Here is a 25422-nt window from a genome sequence, read left to right on the forward strand (position 1 = left end):
ACTGGCCTCTGAATGGCTCTAGGTGTCAAGAACTCCTTGAGAATCTTGTCAAGATACTGCTGCCAGATTGAGTGAGCACCAGCAACCTTCTGTACACTTGTGTGCTTGCTTCAATATCCAAAATCCTGAGACAGAGGACAGTTGGCCTAATTTATATCAATAACCCAACCATTGGCTAAGGAGTCTCTGAATTCCATTCCACCAAAACCATACACAATTTGAGATCATTTATTTCCAGAGTTTTTTGGAGTGCTGAGGAAATGGAATTAGGTGCTCGGTAGACCAAAGGCAGCCAAACCACCTTCATGTTCAGTGAGAGGAAAATAAAGCCCAGAGAGTAATTGTCCATGTTTTTGTCTCATTTGGAATTTGAACTGAGATGGTTTATTAAGTGCCCTATCTGCTGCTTATTTTTATTATTTAAAGTCAATATTTCAATTTTCATTTGTTTATCATTTTCTTTATGTTTTGACCCAGAATTGTTTCTTCACTGATAGGAAAACATACTGGTAGCCACTACATACATGTACAAAGAAGACAGTGCTTGTTTGAAATAAGGTTGGATTTCCAACTCCTTGTGTACTGAATTCCTCTATACCACCCCCTAAACTGCCTTTGGGTCTTGATTTCCCTTCAGGCTCCCCACACTCAAATGACCTCAATCTGAATGTACTATCTTTATTCCAAACTTATTCAACTTTTTGTATTCCTTCTTTAGCAAGGAATTAGTTACTAATTACTCATTACCCAATCCAATAATATTACTGTCATTCCAGATTCTACTTTTTTTAACCCCCAACATCCAGTCACACATGATCAGTATTATTATCTGCTACACGTTTTGGACTCACCTATGTCTATTCCTCTACTCCTATCAACGACGGCCTGAGTCTCCCATCCATTCTCCCTGCTCCCACTTCTACCCTCCTCACATCCCTTCTCTTGGATCAGGTGTAAACTTCAGAGTCACAAACTTAAAGATGCTAAGTTGAAAATCTCTACTTTTATATAACTTAATTTTAATTCCTGGTCCTGAGCCTTAATGCTCTGGAGTATAGAAATCAAGTCTTGCCACTCTCAGGTAAAGTCAGTCCAATTCAACAGTTTCTCAGATTATTCAAGATTCCATACCTCTTCTCTTCATCTTATCTTCCGATAAACAATGTTGTGTAGGCTGGGACTGGAAAGGGGTAGAGAGTCTAGATATAACGAATGAAAATACAGGACATACAGTTCAATTTGCATTAGAGATAAGAGACTTTTTTTAGTACAAATAAATACCATGAAATATTTAGGGCACATTAACACTGAAAAAAACTATTCATTGTTTATCTGACATTCAAACTTCACTGAGCATCCTGCATTTTTAAAAAAGATTTATTTTATTTATTTGAAAGACAGAGTTAGAGAGAGAGGGAGAGACAGAGAGAGAGGTCTTTCATCTACTGGTTCACTCCCTAGATGGCCGCAATAGCCGGAGCTGCGCCGATCTGAAGCCAGGTGCCAGGAGCTTCTTCTGGGTCTCCCACGTGGGTACAGGGGCTCAGATACTTTGGCCATCTTCTACTGCCATCCCAGACCATAGCAGAAAGCTGGATCAGAAGAGGGGCAGCTGGGACTGGAACTCACGTCCATATGGGATGCCGGCACGTCAGGCCAGGACTTTAACCCACTGTGCCACCCTGTCGGTCTCTGAGCATCCTGCGTTTTTGTCTGGCAATCTCAATGGCAGCAGATCTTGATCTGTGTCCTTGTGAGTGTTACTGCATTTGCCTGCCGGGCTCCCTGACCCCAACCAGCACACTATTCTGAATATCCCCTGTAAGATGCAGGCTTTCCACCAAGCCACAGAGGCACCTTTCCAAGAGCAAAGCCTTCAGGGGAGAGACCAACAAGTGATTCCCCAGATATGTAAAAATAAACATAGAAATACATGAGGCTGGCACTGGAGTGTAGAAGGTTAAGCCTCTGCCTGCAGTGCCGGGATCCCATATGGGCACTGGTTCAGGCTGCTCCACTTCTGATCCAACACCCTGCTAATGGGCCTGGTAAGGTAGAGGAAGATGGGCCAAGTGCTTGGGCCCCTGCACCCAAGGAAGGTCCTGGGTAAGGAAGGTCCTGCCTCCTGGCTTCGGCCTGGCCCAGCCCTGGCCTTTGTGACCATTTGGGGAGTGAACCAATGGATGGAAGATTCATTCTCCCCCCTCCCCCTTCTCTATCTCTCTTTCTGACTTTTAAATAAATAAATCAGGAAAAAAAGAAATACAAGAAACATGGACAAGGAAGACAATATGACACCCAAAAGTAACAGAATAATGCAGTTGTACTGTTCTGTGAAGATAAGGAGATTTATGAAATGCCTAAAAAGAAATTCAGAAGAATTATTGTAAGATTACTCAGAAACACAGAGAAGCAATTACATGAAATGAGGAAATATGTACATGACATGGGTGAGAAATTCTGTAGAGAGATAGCAATATTAAAGAAAATCAGACTGAAAGTGAAGAATGTAATATGTCAAAAAATTTGGTGGAAACTCTTAAAAATAGATTTGGTGATGCAGAATAAAGAATATCTGAATTAGAAAACAAATCTTATGAAATATATCTCAGACAAAAAAAAATTAGAAAAACTGAAGTGTTCAGTATCTATGGGGTATCACCAAACAGCCAAATATACATACATGTCTTAGGAATTCCTAAAGGAATGGAACCAAATAATAGCTTAGAAAACCTATTCAGTGATAATAGCAGAAAATGTTCCCAATTAGGAGAAAACCTTGGACATCCAAATACAGAAATACACAAAACCCCAAATAGGCGTGGCCAGAAAGATCTTCACCACAACACATTATAGTGAAACTTCCAAAAGTAATACATAAAGAAAATATCCTGCTGGTTTTTTTTCTTTTATCTTTGTATTTCACCATTCTCTTTCTTAAATTTCTCTGTCTTGTTCTGTACCTCATCTGACCCACTAAATAACAAATCTGTGGCCAATGGAGACTAGGCATTTTTGTTTTGTTTGTTTTTTATTTTTATTTATTTATTTATTTATTTTTGACAGGAAGAGTTAGACAGTGAAAGAGAGAGAGAAAGGTCTTCTTTACGTTGGTTCACTCCCCTAATGGCCACCACAGCCCACGCTGGCTGATCTGAAGCCAGGAGCTGGGTACTTCCTCCCGGTCTCCCATGCGGGTGCAGGGATCCAAGCACTTGGGCCATCCTCCACTGCCCTCCCGGGCCACAGCAGAGAGCTGGACTGGAAGAGGAGCAACCGGGACAGAATCCGGCGCCCCAACCGGGACTAGCCCCAACCGGGACTAGAACCCAGGGTGCCGGCGCCACAGGCGGGGGGATTAGCCTATTGAGCCGCGGCGCCTGCCTGTTTTGTTTGTTTTTTAAACATTCTAGGTGTTGAAAATGAACACTGTATGGCTTCACATTTCCCAGGGTATTTTACCTGCATCATTCCATTTGTCTCCTTGAAGAATCTGGTGGCGAAGATAGGGCGTATAATAATACACATTTTTCAAATGAGAAGAACGAAGGTCCAGGGAGGTTAGGCATAACTGTACTGAATAGCTGTGTTTTCTTTCTGGGTTGTTTTTACTCCCCAGGAAATTGCCAGAAGCAACACATTATGGCAGTGGTTCTAAGTATTTTACTCCTTAAAAAAAAGTAGAGTACTATGAAGCTCTGTCTGCCATCTTATTGTTCTTTTAAAGGAATAATAGCCATGTACAGCTGTTATCCTAAGATACTGTTTATTTCCTTTATAGAAACATATCATTTGAACGTATTTACCACTTTTTTTACCACTTTTGTTAGGGATATTTTACCATTGAAATGCAAACTGCACAGGATGTTGAACCTATTTGACCTAGGACAGTGCTGGAATTTAGTAGGAAACTAAAAGCTATTAGTTGAGTAAAGAAGTATAATATTCATATACCACTTTCCCTCTTTGCATATAATTTATAATTGAAGTTAGAAATGAATTGCCAACCTAACAAAACAGTAACTTGATTCTAACTGAAAATAATCTAAAAGATAAAATTGGTAATAGACTTCAGTAAACATTTTCTGCATGAGTGAGTGATGAACTTCCAAAACATATATTGAAACTAGTGAATATACAGTAATTATGTTTTTGATATTAAATGGCAAACTTTATTTTTGCTTGGAAAATTGTATTGTTTTTCTTTGTTTTGGTGAGATCCTACTCTCTCTTGTATTTTTGTAATGTTGTCAGTCAGCTAGCCTATTTATCCTTATCAAAGGGAGCTCAGTCCTAAACTGATATATTTATAATGTAATTTCATTAAAAATTTCTGTATTTAGATAGCTCCTGGTATCTTTCATTAAACTGAAGTTTGTCTCACTATAAATGTTTGAGGCACAGCTCTTTTGATAGCTTTCAGCGCTCTCACTGAAGGGAAAAGCGCTGTGCAATTCAACCTTTAATTATCAGAGAACAAAAACCCCGTGCGGATTGAGAGGCTAAGAATAAAGCTTTGCGTGTTCTGATTCTGCTCCCAGTCACAGGAACTCCTACAAGAAGAATATCTGCGTTGACATGCTGCGGGACGGTTATCACAAGTCCTTCACGGAGCTCTTCGCTCTCATGGAACAGTGGGAGGCCCTGAGGGAGGCCGCGAGACTCCGGTCCCTCATCTGGCAGCAGAAGCCCCTGGAGGAGCAGCCGGATAAACTGGACTACTTCTACCACTACCTGACCAGGGCTGAGGCTGCCGAGAGGAAAGGTAGGCGGAAGGAAGGCGGGCAGCCGGCACAGTGGAAACAGCACTGAGCACGCCGAGGGAACGTGTCCGCATCTTCCTTGTATAATTAGCAACACGAAGACAACATAACACAGTTTCACCTGGTCAGCTAAGCCTATTTGGGCAATAAGAGCGCCGGGTTAGGCTGGGCTGGACAGCCCAGACACGGGGACATTGGGATGGTGTTGTTCCAAGCCAGGGGAGACAATGCAGAGGGCCTGATAACAGCCCTGGAGTTCTCTAGTGGGTTGGGCTCTTTCATATCGTTAGTGGCAGATCTTCACAACATTCTTCTCATGTGATGTGAATGTTGACTTTGGGGGGATGCTTTCAGAGAGCACCATCACTTGGAAAGCACTCTGCTTTTCCAGATTCCAGATGATCAGCTTTGGGGTGCCTGAGCTGGAGTCCCAGCCCTGGCTTCTGACTCCAGCTTCCTGGTGACGCAGACCCTGGAAGGCCGCTGGTGGTAGCTGAATTCATTAGAAGTCCTAGTTTTAGTTTTAGTTCTTGGCACCTGGTTTCTGCCCTGGTCATTGAAAGCATTTGAGGGAGTGAGCCAGCTGATGGAAGCTCTCCATCTCTGTGTCTCTCTTTATGTCTGTCTCTCTCAACCTCTCAAAAGTGAGTAATAAATCATTTTAAAAAATAGTGTTTTTAAAGTCCAACTGATTTGAATCAGATAATTTATATTACCAAAGAGCGAAAAGCATGCAACTTACAAATGTAAATAAAATTAATTTTGTATTTTCCAAGACATCATTATAAATTTTTTACCTCCTAAAAGTTTTCCAGAAAGTTAATATATGTCAGATATTGAATAAAAAATCTTAACCATAATTATATTAATATTAAAGTATTTCTTAATTAGTCATTTTAGTTGATCATCTATCATCAAAGAAAAAAAGGAAATCTCAGAATTTGCCATATAAATTTGGTATTCTAAAGTACTGTTTTCTTCAACTTTCTGGGTGAAAATAACACAGGACTCATAAAGAAAATCCTAAGCCCCAACTTATTACTGGCCAAAATTACCTCTTGTTCAGAATAACTCATTTATAGGGTTTCCTACTATGTGTGATTGAAATACAAAATTTTGTAATTATTGCAAAAAAAGTTACTGGAAATACTTCAGTTGAAGGGCGTGCAAACATTTATATGGTCTTTTTTTTAAAAATGAATAATCTTTTATTCACATTCAACACCTGAACTTTATTGGACTGTATTTCATTTCAAGCCTCTCTGTGAGAAAAATAGAGGATTAGGCAGCTTCCTGTTACCTAATACTACCGGGGTGGAAATTGGTGGGCCCTAGAAGCAGCAGTAAAGGGGCCCATGCATATTTCCCAGTAGATCCTAACCTGACTTCAGAATATTGACACACATACAGATATGGACAACCATACAAGTAAATAAGGGTATGTGGCAGGAAGGTGGGATATGATGTCATTGTGTATTCAAATGTATTTAACTGTAGAGCTAACAAAAACTAATTTATTGGTGAACTTCAAAATGCTATTTTCATATACCTGCTCAAGAAATTAACTATTTTAAGTAAAAATTGCTGTTGTAAAAACCTTACATTGTAGTATCAGTCTGTAATAACTCAGAAATGATATTTGTACTGGGACTGGAATTGACCAATATAAAATTTGGCCATTTGTCATTTTAAGTGGAATTTCATCAGATTCAATCTTTTCAATACAAGGCTTAAGTAGCATAAATATGATACAATTATCTGACTTGTTACAAAGTATCGTAAATGCATTGTAAGCCAACTAGACATAAAACATTTTGTAATTATAAGGAAACTAAAAAGCCAGATAGTCTATTTTGAGGTAGGAAACTCTCTAATTTATAATCTTTTATTAAAACAAAAGTGCCCCATCTGTTAATAAAAATACTTCTCTAATCTCAAAACTAACAAAGTTCAAAACTAACAAAGTTCAAAACTTAAAGTATCCAGACCTATGCAAGTGGACAGAGTAATGAAAGAAAATCAATTCTAAACTGGGAATCTTATCATATATTCATAATAACTAAGGTTGTATTTGTTAAATTGGCCAAAATTATCTCTTGTTCAGAATAACTTGTTTATAGGGTTTCCTACTATGTGTGGTGGTTGAAATACAAAATTTTGTAATTATTGCAAAAAAAGTTATTGGAAATAGTTAAATTAAAGGGCATGCAAACATTTATGTGGTCTTTTTTTAAAAAATGAATAATCTTTTATTCACATTCAACACATGAACTTTACTGGACATGTGATTTGAATAAATTAGAAATGTTCCAGAAAATGGGATAAGCATATTGGGTCTTACTAACTTGAATTAAATCCTAAACATTAGAATACACACACACACATACATACATACATACGTGTATGTATGTGTGTGTGTGTACAATATAAAATCTGTTAATGGTGTCTCAAGTTTCCAACACATATGGTCATGGAGTCTGAGAAAATTATTCTGAAATAATATATTTCAGAGCATTCTCACTGCTTCTTATTGAAAAGACCATCACTCTTAGGGTCACAATGAAGTTCATTTAATCAAAGCTACGGCACTAACAATAGAAATCTCAGGTCAGTTTTTTTTTTCTCTTGGGATGTCCAGAACCATAGCCTAATATTATTTAAATTACTTTACAAAACATCACTTGCTGTTTTGTAGCAAAAGCTTGTTTAAAGTGAGCCAATCATTTCTTTTTGGATTATTTTCCACTTCTTAAAATGTTTCTTTGTCTCTGATAATTTTCTGTTACCCATTGTTGTAAATCATCTCCATACCATCTGCAACGTTATGACTGGGGTCTTGAGGCCCATGGGACCGGGAGAAGATGGCAGTAATGATAACGGTAGTCAAATCAGTAGATGATTCAAACATTATTTCCAGTTGACTTTTAAATTATTGTCAAGGATTAGGCAGCAGTTTTTTTTCTAATAACATTTGTTTAAGATACACAAACTCTACTCAAGCAGAGTTCCACAAGATATTTATAGCTTTTATACAAAGAAAAACAAAACATAAAATGATGAAATACGTTTGAAAATCATGAAGCGCATTCACATGGAAAGTAAGCATGGTGCTATATCGAAGGGCCTATCAGAGCCCTTAACAAGCTGCTTGGTTTGCTTAAAAAAAGAAATTTGAAGGTATAAATAAGCAGCAATACATTTGATTTTCCTCTTAACATTCTTATTGCCAATTCAAGCCTGTGGTTTATAAGCCAGGAGAAATGCTGCTTGTAGAGAATATAGAGAGCACACATTTGGATTATCCGAGGATTAAAAACTTTAATATATTTCTTTATTCTTGATATTTTGAAAAACATTCTAGTTTTTCCATAGAAAAATAAGTTAGCTGACAAGTAGTCTTTAAATGTGACACCTTGATAGTATATTTAATGATACTTCAAAAATTTGATGCAAAATAGAATAAAAAAGTTAAGTTTATTTTGGTGCAAAAAATATTGAAACCTATGCTTATGTAGAGTCTTTTTAATAAGTTCATATGAAATGAATATAATGAAAAATCAATGTATGAATTTCAAAATGTTTGCACCCAAATGAATTTGTTTTTAAATTCCATTTCCCATGGACTTTTTGAAGTATTCTCATTTTTTTTTAAATTTGTATATAAAATTTTTTACTAAGGCTTAGTAACTGAAAATGGGAAAATTATGAAAGGAGCCCATTTCCTTTTCAGGCTCTATGTGTACCTTTTGTTAAGATGGAGAAAATGAAATATTTTACTTGCTAGCTTCTAAAAACAGTAGCTCTCTAATCAGTAAGCAATACCAAGAATACGGACTACTACAAAATAGACTTTAGGACTCTACTTGTGTTAGGTAGGAGGTTCAGGAAGGAAAGCTATGGCTCAGGGGAAGTCATATGTGAGTATAGAATCCATGTTGTAAATAAATAACTCGGGTTACTCTCCACACTTCATCTAGGCTCTGCCTGTGGTGAGCGCCCTCAAAGAGCAGAATGGCCTCCCACATTCCTGGATACTCCCAAAATAGAGATATTTTTTATTATCTTGTTTTGAAATACATGTTATCTTGAAATAAATATTATTTCCCATGGAAATGTGAAGAAATATATGTACAAGAATGACACAGATTAAACATTTCCTTCAAATATGGAATGACTTGTTTACAATTTTGGTTCATCTGTGGAAGTACATTTTTAGTGGCTGGTTAATTATATCACTACACTCATTGCAGTGCTCATTTAAGCACTTGAAATGTATACAATGATTAAAATAAGATAGAGCACATTAACTAAATATTTGGCTTTTACGTAAGTGTTATAACCACATTGTTGACATTTAATACTGTTATAATACAACAGTTAAACTTAAGAATCTACAATAGAGAGCATCTGTAAACAGGCACAATGTTTAACATTAATGTTTTTTTTTTATTTTATTTAATGAACATAAATTTCCAAAGTACAGTTTATGGATTACAATAGCTTCCCCCCCCATAACTTCCCTCCCACCCACAACACTCCCCTCTCCCACTCCCTCTCCCCTTCCATTCACATCAAGATTAATTTTCAATTATCTTTATATACGGAAGATCAGTTTAGCATATATTAAGTAGAGATTTCAACAGTTTGCACCCACATAGAAACACAAAGTGAAAATACTATTTGAGTACTAGTTATAGCATTAATTAAACACCTAAGAGTAATTGTGTATTAATTACAGAGTTCAATCAATAGTTTTAAGTAGAACATTAAAAATACTAAAAGGGTAAAGTATTAAGTTCTTTTTTTTCTTTTTTTGTTTGTTATATAGTTATTTTTTTTATTTAACAAATGTGAATTTACAAAGTGCAACTTTTGTGTTGTTGTGGCTTCCCCCCCCAACCTCCCTCCCTCCCGTGGCCCTCCCCTCTCCCACTCCCTCTCCCATCCCGCCCTTCATCAAGTTTCATTTTCAATTACCTTCATATACTGAAGATCAACTTAGTATATACTAAGCAAGGATTTCAACAGGCTGTACTCACACAACCGCACAAGGTATAGGGTATTGTTCAACTAGTAGTTTTGTTTTTAAGTTTCATAGTAAAACACATTAAGGACAGAGATCCTACATGGGGAGCATGTACCCAGTGACTCCCGTTCTAACATTAATGTTAAAACCATTGTGACTTAGAATAAAAAAGGGAGAGAACAATCCAATATGGGAAGCGAGATACACAGCAGACCCATAGAATGGCAGATGTCCTAAACAGCACTCTGGCCTCAGAATCAGCCCTTAAGGCACGCGGATCTGGCTGAAAAGCCCATGAGAGTATTTCAGGCATGGAAAGCCAGAACACTCTGGCAAAAAAAAAAAAAAAAAAAAAAAAAAAACAAAAAAAACAAAAAAAACAAAACCTAAATGAAAGATCTCCACGAGTGAGATCCCAGTGGAAAGAACAGGTCATCTCTGAAGGGAGGAGAGAACTTCCACTTTGACTACGACCTTGTCTAAATACCATCAGAGTCGGTGAACTCAAAAGGCTTCCATAGCCTTGGCAACTCATGACAAGAGCCTAGGGTGATTACTGATGCCATAAACAGGAGTGTCAATTTGTTAAGTCAACAACAGGAGTCACTGTGCACTTACTCCTCATGTAGAATCTCTGTCCTTAATGTGCTGTACATCGTGATTTAATGCTATAACTAGTACTGAAACAGTATTTTACACTTTGTGTTGCTATGTGGGTGCAAACTGATGAAATCTTTACTTAATCTATGCTAAACTGATCTTCTGTATATAAAGAGAATTGAAAATGAATCTTGATGTGAATGGAAGGGGGGAGGGAGAGGGAAAGGGGAGGGTTGCGGGTGGGAGAGAAGTTATGGGGGGAAGCCATTGTAATCCATAAGCTACTTTCGAAATTTATATTCATTAAATAAAAGTTAAAAAAAAAAGCACAACATTAAAAAAAAACCATTGTGACTGACAGGTGGGGATTGAAGGTAGCAAACAACATACTCAGCTCCTGAGTGTTTCAAGTTTTACAACACACATTGAAAATTATTTCTTCCATCAACACTATAACTTCAAACTCTCTATGTTTATGCATTTTTCAGGTTACACTGTTGTTTTCAGCCTTTTTCATTTTTTGGATCCTTTTAATGTTAATCTTACCAGTATACCAGTGGACAGTATTTTTCATAGTTTGACCCCTTCGAAAATACATAGGTTGTCTCTTCTTATAGTAGTGAAAAGTTAGTATCAGTGAATTCTGGTAGATTATGGTTGTTATATAAACAAAAAGTCTTTGAGAGAGTAAGCCAGAGGCACTTACATTTTTAAAATGGCACTTTCAGCCTCAATGCCAAAAGGAAAGATTATGAATGTGTTTATGTTCGTCATTAGAGAGGTGTTTACAGGAGTGAGACATAATTTATTAACAGACAGTGCTATTCACGGGTACTGTTGGAACAGAGTTTGTAAGACTGATTCACAATTTATTAACACAGTCCTTTTTGTGTACATATATATATAGACCAGATACCACTCACTTTAGGGAAGACACCTAGAAGGATTTAAGTCATAAACTGACAACCATCTACATGAATGGGATAACTAGCATTTATGCATTTTCAGCAGGGAAGAAAACCAGAAAACAGCAATGCAGAAGTGGATCTTTGTTTTTGTTTTTTGTTTTGTTTTGACAGGCAGAGTGGACAGTGAGAGAGAGAGACAGAGAGAAAGGTCTTCCTTTTGCCGTTGGTTCGCCCTCCAATGGCCGCCGCAGCCAGCACGCTGCGGCCGGCGCACCGCGCTGATCCGATGGCAGGAGCCAGGGGCCAGGTGCTTTTCCTGGTCTCCCATGGGGTGCAGGGCCCAAGCACCTGGGCCATCCTCCACTGCACTCCCTGGCCACAGCAGAGAGCTGGCCTGGAAGAGGGGCAACCGGGACAGAATCCGGTGCCCAGACCGGGACTAGAACCCGGTGTGCCGGCGCCGCTAGGTGGAGGATCAGCCTAGTGAGCCGCGGCGCCGGCCTGTTTTTTTTTCTTCTTAAAGCCTACATCAGGCCGGCGCCACAGCTCACTAGGCTAATCCTCTGCCTTGCGGCGCCGGCACAGCGGGTTCTAGTCCCGCTCGGGGCACCAGATTCTGTCCCAGTTGCCCATCTTCCAGGCCAGCTCTCTGCTGTGGCCCAGGAGTGCAGTGGAGGATGGCCCAGGTCCTTGGGCCCTGCACCCCATGGGAGACCAGGAGAAGCACCTGGCTCCTGGCTTCGGATCAGCGCGATGCACCGGCCGCAGCACGCCGGCTGCGGCGGCCATTGGAGGGTGAACCAATGGCAAAGGAAGACCTTTCTGTCTGTCTCTCTCTCACTGTCCACTCTGCCTATCAAAAAAAAAAAAAAAAAAGCCTACAGCACCCAGTACTCCCAAGAATCTATCGAATCTATCTTTCTTAACACTGCTGGAAATTTGAATTGCTAGGAACATTTTTAGAAAGTATATAGAGCTTATAGGGCCATTCTGTTCATTGTTTCTTACATATATCAGTCCCATTGTTTTTGTTCTGTGTGAAAAGATTGTAATATTTCCATATCTTCTCTGCTTCCTCATTTCCATGATTTTTATGCCATGATGAAGGAAAATTTGCTCTCTGGTGGCAATCTCCAAATGCTTTTCAAGCTTCCAATAGGAAAAATTCTCAATAGCACCACAGACTTGAATTGAGCACATTGCTACGTATTAGCCTGAACTGTGTCTTACACTCAGTCTTCTTCTTAAAAAAAAAAAATTATTTATTTATTTGAAAGGTAGAGTTACAGAGAGGCAAAGGCAGTGAGAGCAAGAGATCTTCCATCCACTGGTTCATTCCCCAAATGGCTGCAATGGCCAGAGCTGGGCCAATCCAAAGCCAGGAGCCAGGAGCTTCTTCCAGATCTCCCATATGGGTGCAGCGGCCCAAGGACTTGGGCCATCTGCCACTGCTTTCCCAGGCCAAAGCAGAGAGCTGGATCGAAAGTAGAGCAGCTGGGACTGGAACCCGCGCCCCTGTGGGATGCCGGCACTGCAGCTAGCGGCCTTACCCACCACGCCACAGAGCCAGCCCATAGTCTTCTGTTTTAACCAAATAGTAGGTCAATTTCTAAAGCGTTTTAAGTTTAAAAAAAAAAAAAAAACTTTTGTTGCTTTACTCATCTACATATCTTTTAAATGACTTAGTTATTTCAATAGTTAAAGTACATTTATTTTTGCATGAAGATTCAGTTTTTCAAGTAATTACACTTTAAAGGAAAAATAGGAGATAAATGCCATGATATTGGTCTGCTCTTCAAAAGGCTGTGCCTTGAAGCATCTTTCTAATGCACTTTATGATGTTTTCCTCTCTTTGAAGAATACTTTGAAGATGTATATAACAATTTGTATGCTCTGGCCTGTTACTTCAATAATTCTGAGGACAAGTGGGTAAGGAACCATTTCTACCAACGATGTTTTAAGATCGCGCAACGGGTCAAAATTGATGGTGGGAAGAAGGAAGCCGAGGCGTATGCGCACATGGGTCTTCTCCACGAGGAAGATGGTGAGTGGGCATTTCCCGTGGCTTCTCTGGGTGTGCTTTGGAGGATGCTGTAACCATGCAACCAGGAAGCACGTAGGGGCTGAAAAAGAGACCTAAGGCTTCGGTGTAAGAGTGTACATTTTAGAGATCAAAAGGGCCTGAGAGGCATAGCCTTGGCTTGAGCATCCCTTGCAGAATGCTCCTCGCAGAAGATTTGCTGGGCTCCTGCTTGAACCCACAGCACAGAGCTAGCAACAGCATCCTCACTAAGGCGTCCTCCCCCGGCCTTCCACACACATCGCTCAGGCCACTTGCTGTACCCTTGTGGATTTTGTTTTTCGTTCATGGCAGCCCTCTTTGTTGACTTTAAGTTGGTATCTCAGGAATGAAAATGGGAAGAATGGAAAAATAAATTTCGTGATTTTCCTAATGCCCCATATCAGCTATGTAAAAGCCAACATATATAAATCAGGTACCACTCCAGCGTGAATTTAAATTAAGGAACTGTTCTTTTAAATATAATTTTCTATCTAGTGTTATCTTTTTTTAAGAAAAACAGATTGATTTATTTGTTTGAAAGGCTGACTTATGGAGAGGGAGAGTCAGCGGCAGAGAGAGAGATCGTCCCTCCACTGGTTCACTCCTCAAATGGCTACAAGAAGCCAGGAGCCCAGAGCTTCATCCGGGTCTCCCATATGGATGCAGGGGCCCATGTACTTGGGCGATCTCCCACTGCTTTCCCAGGTGTGTTAGCAGGGAGCTGAATCAGAAATGGAGCAGCCAGTGTCATGTGGGGCTTCACTCACTACACCATGGTGCTGGCTCCCTCAATGGTATCTTAAGAAAAGCCAAAGTCTAAAAGAACAGCAACAATATTGTTAGATATTATATAGTGGTGGATCAATAATTGCAAATAAGAATTTAAAAATAAAAATTATTTTTGGAAACACAGTGTGTAAATATGCCAAGAAAATGTAAGAGAAGATAAAAATATTTTGTTACAAATAATGCCGTTTCTTCCCTCAAAATACCACTATTTTCCAAATGATTTTTTTACTTTTGCAGAACAGTTAGATTTGAGAATATTTATTATTTTGTGGTTAGGATTGCATAGGACATTGGAAAATGGAAAAAAAAAAAAAAAGAAGCAATAGGGGAGGAGCTGTGGTCTAGGAAGCCGTAGCTACTGAGATTATAACTTAAGTAAAGCATGTGGAGCCTCTGAGCATGTCCAAGGACCAGCAAGAAGGCCACTGGGACTGGAGCTGTGCCCATAAGGTGGAGTGGAAGGAGCTGAAGGTAGACACAGAGGCTTGGCATGGATTTCTTGAGAGTTTGGAGGCCACTTCGGATTTTATTCCAAATTATGTAGGAATCCATAAACATGCATTGATTTGAGAAAGTTCTCATGATACCTTAAGTAGAAAAATAAGGCACAATGTAAAAAAATATATAAATATATTTATATAGAGAATATGTAACACATATCTCACCTAGTTAATTGGTTATTTCTGAGGGTGGTAATTATAAGTGATTACAGAATTATGCACTGAAGAGATGTTTCTCCTTGTAGTTTGAGAAGTTATTAGTTAAACTTTTAGCCTGTTAAAAATACACTTTTGTTTTTTGAATTGTCAAAAGGGCATGAAATTTTGCTTAAGTAAAATTCTTGATGATGTTTTTAAAAATTGCTATTATCAATTCACAGGTGAGATAAATAGTTTTTTAAGTTTGAAAAATTATGATTTTCCTCCTGAGGCTGAGGAAACTGGGCTCAAGGAGGTTGAGCTGGTTAATGGTGGAATTAGTATTAACTGGTCAGCTAACTTCAGAGTCCATGCTAATAGCCACTGCTCTGTGCAAAAGATTGCATTACTTCTGTACTGTACTAATTTTGAAGACTGCTGACTACAATGCTTTTGCCCTTCTCTGTTCTCTGTTGTAGTAATAACCCTCCTCCAATCAAGTAGAAAAAAATTTTGTTTTTATTTTATAATTAAGCCAATGAAAATTTGTCACCTGCAAAAGCAAATCAGATAATCATCTGTCAATTATTGGCCCACCAGAATAAATCATGCATAATACTTGAAAAGAAGGACTGAAGAACTCAGGGCCATACTGTTAAGAAATGAACAGTGGCCACAGTGAGAATCAGATCATTCATTTTCATAAGTGTATTGTGAATATTTTTATAACTTCTATTTCTGATTTTTAAAATCTGTTTGCTTAAAATGTTTTTACTGTGGTAAAAATGTGTGACATAAATCTTGGACATCTGAACCATTTCTCAGTGTACGGAGTTCAGTAGTATTAAGTGCATTCAAATCGCTATGTAGCCAATCTCATAACTTTTTCTTCTTAACAAAGCTGAAACTCTATACTCGATGAACAACTGCCCATTTCCCTCTCCTTCTGATTTTGTAAGGTCTGTAAATGCTTTTCTGTTGGAGGATTTATACATTGCTCATTTTATTCACATATCATGTGTTCAGGCTCTCATCAACAGTTCTTGGAGTGCTCCCTGATGATGCCCATGTCATTTTAGTGTTGGACACACAGAGCTGAGAGAAGGATGAGTTTGGGAAATGTTATTGGGGTGGTGCCGCTGTGAAAGTCCATTCATATTTGCTGTCATTTAGATGTTCCATCCTACAGCATGATAAAATCCACCCATAATCCATAATAAATAAAAAGTGTTGGTTATAAAATTGGTTTTTGACTTGGAAATTATTTTTAAGCTAGAATGTGTTATTTTGCTTTGGAATCACCTTTTGGGAGATATAAAGTATTTTTCTTGTCCCTTAAAATGTTCATGGATTCTAGAACAAGGCCTATTGCCTGATGGATAAAACAACTGAGCCAGTGTTGATGAAAATTCCAGAGGTTGGCTTTGAGTGTTTGATGTATGTAGTGATGGTGAAAATGATCAGTGTAGCTTTTGTGGTTGGGGTAGAATTTACAAGACGACTGAACTAGGAATACCAAGAATAGAGGCTACAGTGTAGTGATGACTCACCTGGCTGTAGGGTTCCCACTGAGGTGGCCATGCTGTAGCTTCTGCATATCTGACCTGATTGGTCCAGACAAGCGAATGGAAGCCCCACAGCAACAGCTAGGCAGCAGCTGTGCCCAGGGGCAGGTGGTAGCATCTTGATTCCATGGATGCCCCCATGCAGGTTAAAAGAGGATATTAGCTGGCAGATGGCAATGGGCAGGTTGTCCGGGCCCAGCCAAGCGGGCTAGAGTCCAGGGCAGGACTCCAGCTCCCTCAGGGAACTGTAGAGCAAATGAGGTACATGAGCAGAGCCACAGTCACAGAGACCTGGCACATGGCTGTAGCCAGGGGTAATGCTCAGCCTGATGGCACACATGTGGCTAGAGTCTCACCCAGAGCCCGCTGGTCAGAGTTCAGCACAGGTTCACCTCCCACTTGCTGCTAAAGGTAGGATCCTGCTATACACTGTGGCCTGGTTTCCATAGGCTAAGGCTGGTAGCCTTGTTTGTCGGGTGAAATATCTTCAGACCTATAGCCAAAGTAGCAGACATGAAGGAGTTATAGACTGACAAACACTCACAGCAAAACAGTGGCTGTATCTTCTTCTAGCATGTTGACCTTATTTGTAAAGATCTCATGGAAACGGGACAAATGGGCAAGCAGGGTTCACACTGTGTCTATGGAGGACTGGAGAAAGCTCTCAGACATTGGACCAATAGGAAATAAGCTCATTCCTGCTAGAGCAGCACACAGAAGTCTGAAAGAGTCAGATGGCAGACCTGGGAGAGAGAACTTTTTAAGAGCCACAATTAGGGACACAGCAGCTCCTCCTCAGTGTGATCTGAGATCAGGGCACAATAGCAAGATGATGTGGCAGAGCCTTAACTTCAGTCCTATCCTTCCAGGCCAGCATTAGTGGTTGGATGCAGCCCCAGCATGCTCCACGGCATGACGAGGGGACTGAAGTCCAAGTTTTGGAGTTGCAGCTTTTTTGGTGGAAGGCAAAGGGGATGCAAGCCAGTGGCAGAGTTCATGGCATCAGCATCCCTTAGAGTTCATGGCATCAGCATCCCTTGTTGAAGAAGCACAGCACTTTCCTCCTCTTTTCCGCCAATGATTTAGGAACTAAATCAAATCTTTGCTCATTAGTCTCAAACACTGAGAACAGCTGGTTTCCATGGTGCCTCAAATGAGGCCAGTGTCTTTCATGGGAGGCTAGACTGGAAGGACTTGAGTAAGTTAATGCTTTGTTCCAGTCCACTATTTTGTTCTGTGCTTCCTCCCTCAATTTCCTTATGCGTCTTCTAAGTGTCTTCTCCTGCTCCAGAACCAGCTCATTACATTGTAAGCCATCATCTTCCAGTCTAGGGATGGGTTTTGCTCTGAGAGACTAGGAGAATGATTAGATGTTCTTCTGGGCAGTTGAAGTTGGGTGATAACCTGTGGGTACTGAGCATGTTCACTGAAGGCAAGTAAGGGAGGTCGTTGTCAGCACAGCTTGGGAAGTACCTACCCTCCAGTTCAAAAGAGCCTCATGTTATATTATCGTAGGGGTTGAGTAAGGGCTAACCAGGATCTACAACATTGCTCACAAGTCCTTCCAGTGGCTGGGAAATTTCTGAATAGAGTCGTCCTGGTTAGCTTTGCTCTCTGTTCCTGTCAATTCCATGGACACAGACGAGATGATGTATCTCAGTGTGGATTTTCAGAAAGCTAGTAGGTCCCAGGAGCAGCACAGTACTGTGAAGACACACTGGAATCACTACAGGCTCACCCCTGAAACACCCAGTAGTGGAAGACAGAGCCAACAAGAGATTTCTGGGGGATGCCACCACTGTGAGGTTCTGTCTCCTTTACCATTTTATGTTTCAGATTGGAGTTAGAATTTGGGAGCCCGTTTGTTGATGGTTAGCATCTTCCTCTATCTCCTCCACCCATTCCTTAAGGATCATGGGAAAAATGTCCCTTTCCATGGTTCATGGTTTTTTTTCCCCCATGAATTTTATGAGAAACAGCGGTTCAGTTTTCCTTTCAGTGAAGTATCCATGCCATCTTAGGCACAACAAAACATAAGGAATTCTATAACTGACAGTCTTCACTCCTTAGCTGTCTACTGCTCTGGGTTTTTTTAAGGCTATTTCCTCCTAACAGTCACTAACTCCTGAAGACTAACCTCAATACTATGAATAGATTCTTTCCACTCCAATTGTAGTGTTGATCTGTCTCTAGTCACTTAACTTGTTTCCAGGAGGCCTAGATGTGTCCCTGGAAAGATGTTCTATCTCCAGGGACAGCTGCCATGCTGGCAAGGTAAGTTGGTGGGTGGCGCTCAGAACAGATCTACTGGATCAGCATTGCTTTGAGAGAACCCACTGAGAAAGGGCAGTAGCAGGTGTTTTGGTCTTCCATTTTCCTTTCATGAGGAGCTGTAAGATTAGGGAAGTATCATCACACTCCTGGTATGGTCAGGGACAATATGACATGACAGAGCCTTGATCTAAGCATTATCCTGTCAATTCAGCATGCATAATTTGAGGTAGCATCAGCACCTCCCCTGTGTTATTGGCAAGACAGCGGAAGGGAGGGAACCAGGAGCTAAAGCAGAGGCTGTATGTTTGCAGTTATGGCTATGACATACAAACAGCAAAATTTGCCACATAGGTATTCATAGTTTTGGGAACACCAGCCTCTTTGGCAAGAGGGACTTGGATCAAGCCTTTGCAATAGGTCAGGACTGGTTGCCCTAAGCACTGAGCATAACTGATTTCCATGAAGCTCTGCCATGGTCCCCCTTCATTTCTGAGAAGCTAGAGTGCCGAGCATAAGTTCTAGGAATGTTTACCATAACCTCAGATTTTTAAGTTCTGTATATAGAGGGCTATTAACGCCTTTAAAGAGATTCTGATGAGATTATGACCACAAAAGTCCTGTAATGCCTTTAAAGAGATTCTGGTGAGATTATGGCCACAAAAGTCCTGTATTTTAAGACTATAAGCAAGACCATCAACTTCAAAAGAAGCTCCACCTCTAAATACTAGGTATTTTCAAGAACTGATAAGAATTGAAGAGAACCAGTAAGCCAAAGTAAGAGAAGATCAAATCTGAGTCCTAGAAGAATGTTTGGTAGACACTGCAATTGAGTTGAGCTGTTCCTACCAATTATCCTACAACTAGGTAGAAGCAGGGAAGTCTACCAGCACCTCATGGTCAGCCGGTAGAGCCAAGGCTAGGCTGTTCAGTCTGCCTGCCTTTGAATGCCAGGATTAAATGGGACCCTTATGGCTGAGAGACAGAGAAAATTCAGGGAAAACAAGGCATTAATACAGAGAGGGTGAACCTAGGGAGTATAAAGGGATACATTTAGAAAAGCACGGAATATCTTCAGAAAGATGCAAGTAGAAGATAGAAAAGCATAGGAGATTGACTGCATTGGGAAAAATTAGACAAAACTTTTCCATTTGCCACAGTACATGGCTCAAGACAAAGCATAGAGGGGAGGGAAAAGAGAATGTGATGCTGTCAATCTGAGAATTGACAGTGCTCTGCAAAACCAACCTCTACTTCCTCTGTGATGAATCAAGAAGACATTCTTAGGTATACAAGGTTCAGAAAGCACAGTATGAGGATAGCTTCTCTGTATATTGTATTCTAGAACCCAGTGAGATAAATCAACATTAAAAATTGAATAGGGAAATCCTGATCTATAGGAATTGACAGGAAACTTTTAAACCAATTGGAGACAGAGTTAAATGTACAATAATGCATGTCAAATGATTGTCAAAGTATTCGATGCACAGTATGAAACTTAGTGTTATTAAAATCTTTCTCTTGGGGGCCAGCACTGTGGCATAGCAGTTTAAGCTGCGGCCTGCAGTGCTGGCATCCCGCATGGTCACTGGCTTGAGTCTCAGCTGCTCCACTTCCAATTCAGCTCTCTACAAATGGCCTGGGAAAGCAGTGGAAGATGGCCCAAAATGGCTCCAGCCCCTGCACCCATGTGGGAGATCCAGAAGAAGCTCTTGGCTCCTGGCTTTGTCCTGGTCCAGCCAGCCCTGGCAGTTGCAGCCATTTGGGCTATTTTAAAGTTAATTTTTTTTTTTTTGACAGTGTGAGAGAGAAACAGAGAAAGATCTTCCTTTTTCCATTGGTTCACCCCCAAATGGCTGCTGCGGCTGGCGCACCGCACTAATCCGAAGCCAGAAGCCAGGTGCTTCTCCTGGTTTCCCATGTGGGTGCAGGGCCCAAGCACTTGGGCCATCCTCCACTGCACTCTCGGGCCACACCAGAGAGCAGGACTGGAAGAGGGGCAACCGGGACAGAATCCAGTGCCCCGACTGGGACTAGAACCCGGTATGCTGGCGCCGCAGGTGGAGGATTAGCCTAGTGAGCCGCGGTGCTGGCCTAAAGTTAAATTTTATGAGATCCACCATGTCCCTCTAATTCCGGAAGAGTTTCCTCTGCCGTTTTTTGTGTGGGTGCAAACTGTTGAAATCTTTACTTAGTATATCCTAAGTAAATCTTCTGTATATGAAGATAATTGAAAATGAATCTTGATGAAGAATGGGATGGGAGAGGGAGTGGGAGATGGGATGGTTGCAGGTGGGAGGGAGGTTATGGGAGGAAAAGCCACTATAATCCAAAAGTTGTACTTTGGAAATTTATATTTATTAAATAAAAGTTGAAAAAAATGTGAGAAATATTTTAAAATAAGCTATAAAAAGTAGAAAATATAGACAAACATTTACTCAGTCATAGGTTTGAAAGATCTTCAAAACATGAAAATGATTGAACAAGCACAGAGCCTATTCAGAGAAAGCCTGGAATCACATCTTAATTGTTAAGGCTGGTTAGAAAAAAGAGCTTATTGTCAGATGCATGGAATTTAAAACATTTTGTATCAAAATAAGCTTGTCTTTGAATTCCATTTTTCATGAATGTATTGAACGAACCTTGTATCTGTGAAAATCAGATTTTCTGTTATCACCCAGAATTCACCTTAACAAGTTAGTTACTAGCAAGCTGTCAAGCTCAGGCTGTCCTACAGGTTCAAAGCCTGCTGCTGTGAGCCTCAGCATGGAGCTCAAAGGTCACACTTCCTGAGGACCTTATCCAGAGAGGGTGCGAGCTCAGAATTTTCCCCAGAGAACTTCATTCCCCCTCTCTTGGTAAGAAGTGAATGGAGATGGAGAGAAGTCCTCCTTAGAAATATGAAGCTGGACAAATAGCATTACCTCTGTCAGAAGAAAAACATTGAGAGAATTGGGTAATTAAAAAAAATTATTTATGTATTTGAAAAGCAGAGTGATAGAGGGGGAAAGACAGGAAGAAAAAAAACAACCAGGTCTCCTATCCCCTGGTTTTCACTCCCAAAATGGCCATAGCAGCTAGGTCTGGGCCAGGCTAAAACTAGGCACTAGGAACTGCATTCAGGTTTCCCACATGGGTGGCAGGGACCCAGGTATTTGGGTCATCTGCACCTTCCCAGGCACATTATCAGGAAGCTGATGGGAAGTGGAGCAGCCAGGACTTGAACTGGCAGTCTGATATGGGATGCGGATGCTTACCGTACTGTACCACAATGCTGAGCCCACGTTCTTACCGTTTAAAGGAAGAGGCAGGAACGCTGATAATCACAGTAATGTAAGTGACTGTGCTGATGGACCGCTGCAGAATGCACCAAATACAAATGTGGAGGAAGCAAACTTGTCTGGGTATTTGTTTAGGATAGCATTAAATGCTTAGGAAATTAATATCATTATTATATGAAGATAAATTAGTGATATTCTTACATTGCTGGTGTAAGATAAATTAGCTGATGTTTCTAGCATACAATTTGAGAATATGTACCAAAAGTTAAAAAAAAAGAAGTCCATATCCTTTAAACCTTCTATTCTGCTTCCAAGAAATCCCACTTCAGAAAAGTGTTTGCAGAAAGGCTAGTCATATCTTCTTGCATATTTCATGTGTAATAGTTTTATAAAGGAAAAAATAGAAATGTCCCCTCACTGGGTACTAATTAATTATGGTAATGACACATGAGCTCTTTTCAAGCCCTTCAAGATGTTGTTTGCCAGTAACTATCAGCATAGGAGCTACCGTTTACTGTGTGCTGTGTGTCTGACATGAAAATTCCACGTGTGGCCAATGGGCAGTAGGCAGTCACTTCCAGGCTGAAGCATGGAGGGACACATGTGAGATCTCTGTGCTGTCTGTAATTTGCCATGGCAGCCATGCAGTCTTCCCAAATGATCATTTGGAAAGGAAGAGTCACACAGTCCTCAGCAAACTTTGAGGTCTGGGAGTTCATGGTCCATTTCCTCCCACAATAGTAAATCTAACTTTGGCTAATACCATCTCCAACATGTATTTGCCCTTAATGAATGAGGGATTTCAAGAGTTTTACTATCCGAGGTAACTAATAGAGCAGCTAAAATGTCATGTGTTGGAGTGAAATGGACATTTTGAGATTCGATGATTGTTTACAGCCCTTGTCTCTTCCGTTGAGGAGCGGTGTTTTTGTTTTTCTTCATGCTATTTGTCGAACTCTTCACTTAGTGTAGGGTTAACTATATGATCATCAAGTAAACTGAAAATAGATCTTTGTAAAAATTAAGTGGGAATGTGAGAGGGAGGAAGAAGAAGGGTTGCAGCTTGGGTGGGAGGGAGGGCAGGAGGGGAAGTATCACTATGTTCTTAAATCTGTATATATGAAATACATGAAGCTTGTATAACTTGAATAAAAATTTTAAAAAGAGTTTTATTAATAGTTTTGGGCAATTTGCTTGGAAGTTTAACACATGGTATAAGGCTCATTTTGGAATGTGAAATCTAATGTCTGTGCTTCCCAAATAGCTTCCACTTTAACATTTTTGAAGACACAGAAAATCCTCAACTTAGTAATATAATTTAGTGTTCCAAAAGTTCATTTCTATATCTATAATACAAAACTGATACACTTTACTTTTTTTCTTTCTGTGTTTCTGTATTGTTTTATTATAGTAGATATTCAGTATATTTGTGATCTAAAAATAAAGACAGAATTTTTTGAAGCTAGCTGATGTAGAATGATTTCAGTGCAAGTCCACACTAGCATAGAGTCTGCTGAGCAGGGTTCTGGATTGTCTTAGGGTGCAGTGGTGGTTCCTACTGAAGACCTCACTCAAGAGGGAACAGTAGCGTCCATGATGACCCAGTCTCCGAGTGTTTCCATCTGTCTAAACCACAGGCTCAATGCCTTTTCACGGATCATAGATTGAGATACCCTGCTCAAAATTTGAGCTCTCCAAATCTTTCATGAACTCCTAATTTCCTTTACTCAAGTCCCTTGGAAGCTCCCTCCTGGATAATTCAACATTCCAGAGTGGAAGGAGAAACAGCCACTGGTATCTTAATGTCAGAGAGTGAGCACAGTGGTTGTGGTAATGAGAATTGAATACTGAATCTGGAATCTTGGAAACTCAGTAAATGAAGGTATTCAACAGATTCCTTGTAGATAACTTATCCTAGAAATTAGGGCTGTCTGATCTTATATTCCTCAAATAATCCACACTGGAAGTATTTCTGTCATCCATTTCCTCTTGGACCATAGCTCAGGCAATAATTCATAGATCTAGAAACATCTAAATCTTGGAGACATTCCCAAAACAGGCTCACATGGCTAAAGAACACTTTTAGATAGGATTGTTACACACACACACACACACACACACATCTATCTATCTACACACACACACACATCTATCTATCTATCTATCTATATTTAAAGTTTTATTTATTTCATTTCGAGGCAGAGGGAGATCTAGAGAGAGATGTTTTCACAAAGTACAAGACATGCATACACACACACACACACACACACACACAGATAGGAATGATTCTACCAGCTGATTCACTCCCCAGATAACTGCAATGGCCTGAGCTGGACCAGGCTAAAGCCAGGACCAGAAACTCATTCCAGATCTCACATATGGATGGCAAGGATGCAATTATTTGAGCTCTCTCCTGGTGCTTCTCAGGGTGAGCATTAGCCAGCAGCTTGATTTAGCAGCATAACCTGGACTTGAACCTGAGCACTCCAATATAAGTTGTAGTGTTTTAAGCTCTACGCCAAATGCCTACTTTCATATTTTAAGAAGTAAGTCATTCATAAACTGTTTATTATTATAAAATATTTGCAACATATTTCAGAACTTACACTTCCAGGCCTTAACACAGCCATTAAGAAAGACAAATTTAGGACAGAGTTTCTGGTTATGCTTTAACAATCCATACCCGAGTTTGACTAATAAACTTCTCAGACCATTCATTTGTCATTGCCATCATCAGTCTGATTTTCTTCCCCCAGTTTTTCCTCTGTGCCTCCCTTCATATTTGAAAATCTTAACATCTGCTAGACCATAAGACCCCAGCTTTCATTGGTTCCCTCTTCCAGTGGATCTCTTAGAAAATGAAGACCTCCAATCCCAACCGTGTGAACTGAACTCCATTCACATTGGCCTGGGGGATTGATGCCAACATGTGCATAAGCTGGAGAACTTTCTGGGTCTTAGAACAAGCTCTTTTTCTTGTGACAGCTTTCCCAGTGACTGATTCACCTACACAAAACGTGACCCTATTTGTGAGAGTGGAATGCTCAGTAGCCTAGGCATTAAGCTTGTTGGCGTGGCAGCCACAGAAGCTAGTTCTTATCCTTCCAAATGAGGGCCTTCTGCAATGAAGCCTCTCTGGGCTGTATTCATACACGGCTTTACTCTCCGCTTGCCTCTTGTCTGCTTTGACCTGTTTGCCATGGATGCTAGCTCCCACATGCAACTCACCTGCAACCATGCCATGATTCTAGTTCTCTGTTTGCCTGATGGACTGGGCCTTTTCCCATCCAGCCCGCTGCATCTTGAGACCACTTGGTGCCATTACTGCCTCTTAACGACATAGCTAAGACAATACAACTACTGTATATGTTGTAGACACTTCCATTTTTTCGTTTTGCAAGAATTTTTCAGCCATTTGTGATGGGCTGAATTGGAGAATTCAAGATATAGAATTCTCAACCCATGGTACCAGTGAATATGACCTTATTTGTAAATAGTCTCCTCACAATGATGAAGACG

The 25422-nt window shown here is 40.2% G+C and overlaps 1 protein-coding gene across 5 annotated transcripts in view; it reads left to right on the plus strand.

The window, feature by feature from the left end:
• TTC29 (tetratricopeptide repeat domain 29) overlaps positions 1 to 25422 on the plus strand; it is a 263775-nt gene that overhangs the window by 52402 nt on the left and 185951 nt on the right. For 4 of the 5 annotated variants that reach the window (XM_008267377.4, XM_051820003.2, XM_008267378.4 and 1 more), the window contains 2 exons: positions 4542 to 4765; positions 13156 to 13341. In XM_008267377.4, coding sequence (XP_008265599.2) covers positions 4542 to 4765; positions 13156 to 13341 — 410 coding nt within the window. The remainder of the gene's footprint in view (positions 1 to 4541; positions 4766 to 13155; positions 13342 to 25422) is intronic. The other variant, XM_070047467.1, reaches the window with a different exon arrangement.

Source organism: Oryctolagus cuniculus, chromosome 8 (genome assembly GCF_964237555.1).
Source record: "Oryctolagus cuniculus chromosome 8, mOryCun1.1, whole genome shotgun sequence".
Lineage (NCBI taxonomy): Eukaryota > Metazoa > Chordata > Mammalia > Lagomorpha > Leporidae > Oryctolagus > Oryctolagus cuniculus.